The 4,731-nt window shown below is 29.3% G+C and overlaps 1 protein-coding gene across 3 annotated transcripts in view; it reads left to right on the forward strand.

Annotated features, from left to right (window-relative positions):
* Window positions 1-4,455, forward strand: part of LOC117178875 (transmembrane protein 135-like) — a 28,562-nt gene extending 24,107 nt beyond the window's left edge. For all 3 annotated transcript variants that reach the window (XM_033370391.1, XM_033370392.1, XM_033370394.1), the window contains exons 9-10: window positions 3,128-3,294; window positions 4,256-4,455. In XM_033370391.1, coding sequence (XP_033226282.1) covers window positions 3,128-3,294; window positions 4,256-4,370 — 282 coding nt within the window. In that variant the 3' untranslated portion in view covers window positions 4,371-4,455. The remainder of the gene's footprint in view (window positions 1-3,127; window positions 3,295-4,255) is intronic.
* The last annotated feature ends 276 nt before the right edge of the window (window positions 4,456-4,731 follow it).

A 4,731-nucleotide genomic window follows, 5' to 3' on the forward strand; every position in this document is an offset into this window, starting at 1 on the left:
AATTAAAATTCGAAAATTTTTTCTAAAGCCTCCAGGGGACTTCGTTTTCGCACGAAAAAATTTTATGTGCCCTTATTGCATCCGGACCCACAATTATTATTACACTATAGTTTCTTTGATAATTTTTCTTAGCTTTAACCTGAGTTTTTATTTGAAAATAAAGAATTAGAAACTAACGCTTTCCAGCTCAGGAATAATAATAATAATAATACAATAATTTTAAAAAAAGAATGATATTCCTTGTTGTTTTTTATCTTTCGTTTTAAAAAATCTGATGGACACTTATCTTCCATCTTCAGTTTCCGACAAAAACGACTAACAAAATCCAAAATTGTTAAAAGATTCACAATATTGCGTTCATAATTTAATGATTTTTGTTTGAAAATTCAGATTTTTAATGTAACACGCCAAACGCGTAATCTAAAATTGTTCGAAAATTATAAGGCTGGTTTATGATCGGACAATTTTTTAATATAAAATTTAATTTCCGATGAAAACCACTAAAGCAATAATAAATTATTTAGACCTGTAAATTTTATTATTTTTTTCAACTTTTGTTTAGAAAATACGACTTTTAGGTGAAATCACACCAACATAACATAAAATTGCAAAAAATTGTAAATATTCATTGATACATTTTTTCAAAATGAAAAATAAAAAACAAGGAATATGATAAAAAAATAATAATAAATGTAGCGTATTCCATCAATAAATAAATACAATTTTTTATTTAATTTTTTTTTTGTTTGAATTTTTTTTTTTTAATTCTCTTCGATTTTTGATATAAAACTGCATCTTTTTTTAGTAAATTGCCTATAATTTTCATTAGAATCAGAAAAAACGCGTCGGAAATATTACAATTTAAAATCCAAATAAAAAAAAATCGATGAAGCGGCGACCAGGTTTGATATTTCTGACCTGGAAAGCGTCAACTCAGACTTAAAAATGCAGATTAAAAAAAAAACTTTAGCCATACGCATTGTAAACTGAATTATTTCATGTTTGGAAATCTTACAAATTGAACTTTTCAAATTCAAAATAATTTTATATCGAAATATACTAATCTAATTTCATGCGATATCTTTTGAAGTGTTTGGAAATGTTTTATTTTATTTAAAAAAATACAGGGTGTCTACCTAATCGAGAAATCCAGGAATTTTGTGCACCTTAAAAATATGTAAAAATGTTAGGAATTCATGGAAAGATTCGAGAAATCTGGAAACTGGGAAACCTTTGAAATTCACTAACTCAAAGAATTTTTGTGTGTGTTTTTTGCCTTATTTCTTATTTTTGTCGATAAGTTTGTTATTTATAAACACGGTATTTCAGAAAAATAGTTTTCTCTAGTAAATTTCCAGTTGTATTCTGGTCAATTCCCGGTTTCTTTGCCAGTTCGCAACAAATTTTTTAGAATCTTCGAAATAGAAGCTCTCAACACTAATCAATTGGACAATTTTAAATTAAATGCAGTTAAACTACAAAATTTGAAATTTAAAACTTTTAAAAATTGAACTTTTAGCATTAGAAATTTAACAATTTTCAATTTTTTTATAAAACTAAGCAATTTAAAATTGGTGGTTTAATTGCTTTTATTTTTCTTCGTTAGAGATCAATAGTCACGAACAAATTAAATGTTTCTTTTAAATGGCATTCTGTTTGAAAAAATATAATTTAAAATTTGTTAATTTTGAATATTTTATTTATAATTGCTCATTATAATAAACAGTCAAATATTACTATAATAAATATTGAAAAAAATTAAAATTGAATACATTACAAATGGAATAGTTAATACTAACACAATAGTTGATCATGATCTTCAATGAAATAAAAGCGTTTAATGGTCAGTCTCTTAATTTAAATTTCTTCAAAAATTGAAAATAGTTTCTAAATAAAAAATTTGCAAAAAATGAAAGTGTAGGTTTTTTGAGAAAATCGAATTTTTTATATTTTCAAAAAACCTTTACTATTTTATTAATTTTAATTATTTTGGAAGAAAATCTTGATTATATCGATTAGTTTAACAGAGTGCGACTTCATTCGTTGATCCGGCTTGATTTTAAATAAAGTCGGTCAATTAATTAATTTATATTGACATTTGACCAACTTTAACCGTTTTTTATCAAAACTTTGTTAATTCTTCAAACTGAAAACTTACGTTTAAATATGAAGACATTTAAAAAATTAAAATTGAACTTATTAAAAATTGTATTTATACCATGTGATACGAAATTTGTGACATTTCAAGTAATTAAGTCGATTTTTCTTTCGAAAATTTGTAAATTTTCTGCTAAAAAAATAATGGTCATTCCCTGGTCCAGTGATCACTCTGTTTTAAACTTATTAGTTTCAGGTTGAAAAATAAGAAAAGGGCAAAAAATGAATTTTTCCAATAAATTCTTTATATAAACTTTTTTCTTCATATTTTACTTTTTATTCAACTCACTATTTACTTTAGTATTTTTTGTGATTTTTTCATCATCGCATGTTTCGATTTGAGTTATCATCATTTTGAAGAGCAATAAAAATTTAGTAGTGCAATTAACTTTTTCATACAATTTCTTTCAATATACACTATTGACAAGAAATATGGGATTACCTTGTACTTGATTCTTCTTAGTTACATAAAATCATATAATTTTTCTAATTCGAAAAATTACTTTTCTTATCAAAGTAGAATGAAACATATAAAATTTCTGGGTCCGCAAATATTGGTTTGAAGTATTTCTGCCCACTCTTTCAGAAATATTGTGCAAAAAGTCTAAATAAAAAATGTTCTTTGGCTTATTTTAAAGGTAAATTTTCATACCGTATAATCACCTTTTTGAAAAGATATGCTGATTTCTTTGGTAAACCGGGAATTTCAAAATGAAATCTCGCTAGACACCCTGATTTTTAAATACCTTGTAAAAAAATTAATTCAGGGCGCAGTCTCATGGAAGTAGATTTATAAAATTGTGGAATGATTTTAACCAACGATGTCGTTGTTAGAGTTAGTGTAATAACCTCATTCGTCAAAACTATTGCACTATATTCTGCTAATCTACCTCAATCTCCTCCATGGGACTGTGTCCTCACTATCCTTTCCCGGGATTGTCGGGTCTCAAAAAATTGTTGGACGTTTCAGATTTTATGGAATGATGGAGTCGAAAGGGGAAAGGTACCTGAAGTCAAATGGTTCGTTATTTTTTTGTACTGCTTTAGTACTGCAGTCCTCTTTCACGTTGCAATTATGGAACCACACAATTTAAGAGCGACATATTGGAAATTTTTAATCAATTTATCTGGAGGAAGGTGTGTTCTTTAAAGTTTTGAATTAATTAATATATAATATTTTTAAAATTATAAATATTTTGAGTTATATCGTAGATTTTTTGGGTTTCGTAGCTCGGGGCAGAAACCCTCATAGTTTTGGACAAGTGTCCGTCCGTCTTATATAGTTTAGGTAAAGTGTCCGCCTGTCTTATATTCTTTTGATCAAGCGTCCGTCCGTCTTATATAGTTTTGGTCAAGTGTCCGTCAGTTTTTTGTATATTTTTTCAAGGGAGCGAGTGAGGGGAAATGCGTGGAGGGGAAGTAGGTGATGTGAAGGGAAATGAGGAGGAGTAGCTAATGTGAAGGGAAATGAGTAAGGGGGAATGAGTGGAGAACTCAGGAAAGTAGAGAAGGGGGTCGGAATGGGGAGGGGCGGAAATGCGGGGGTAATAAGTGAGGGGTGGTTAAATGTGGGATGTGAGCGGAAATAAATGGTGGGGAATTACGGGAAAATAGGGGAGTTTCGTGGAGAAGAGTAGGTGAAATGATGTGTAGGGGAAGTGAGGGAGGCAAGTGGAATTAAGGGGTAAGGGATCATTCAAAAAATACATTATACGTTAAAGGGGAGGGGATATCTCAATAATTCTCAATGTTATCTAGAGGGGTGGGAGGTGGGGGAAATTCGGGAGAGGAAGTAGTGGAAATTATTAGAAATGAGGGTGAGTAGTGGACGGGAAGTGATTTTTGAGGAAAGGAAGTGTTAACGGGGGAAAGGGGAAGTAGAGGAGGAAGAACTTGGAAAGGAGTTCAAGAATATAAGGTGATTAGGGTTGGAAGTGTATGGGAGGGAGAGGTTTGAAAGACTTAATTTACGTCTCATAGGCTCCGAAACCCTTTTTTGCAGTCGCGTGGCGCCTATTTTATCTATTTTTTACCAATAAAATCAAATATAGATAGCCTACCTTTTTTATATAAATAACAATCAAACTTTTCTTTGCAGGATAGCAACAATGTCTCGTCTACCACTTGATGAGTTTGGATTAGAAACTAGCAAAGCCTTGCAAGAGGTCCTTAGAAAAACCAATACTACCGACCAATACAATTATTCGTTTTAGTATTATGTTATTGTGATTTACTTTGGTAGGGTCGTTTATTATTTAAGATGAATAAATTTATGTACAGTTATAGTTGGTGCTAAAACAAGTCAAATATTTATGGAAAAAGAAGATAAATATACATTTAATATAATGTTTTTAATTTTTTATTGTTTAACCAATACCATGCTCGCTATCATACACGCAAAAGATATTTATGGTAATTTTATCAATTGATAATCATTTTTAATCGGGGCTGTTACATGGAAGATCCAGCAAAGTCCTCGAATTTTGAAAAGACTGACTGGATTTAAAAAAATAATTATTTCCGATTAAAATTATTTATTATTTTCCTTAAATATAATTTTGTTTCCGAATTCAT

Source organism: Belonocnema kinseyi, chromosome 8, assembly GCF_010883055.1.
Source record: "Belonocnema kinseyi isolate 2016_QV_RU_SX_M_011 chromosome 8, B_treatae_v1, whole genome shotgun sequence".
NCBI classification, from domain to species: Eukaryota; Metazoa; Arthropoda; class Insecta; order Hymenoptera; family Cynipidae; genus Belonocnema; species Belonocnema kinseyi.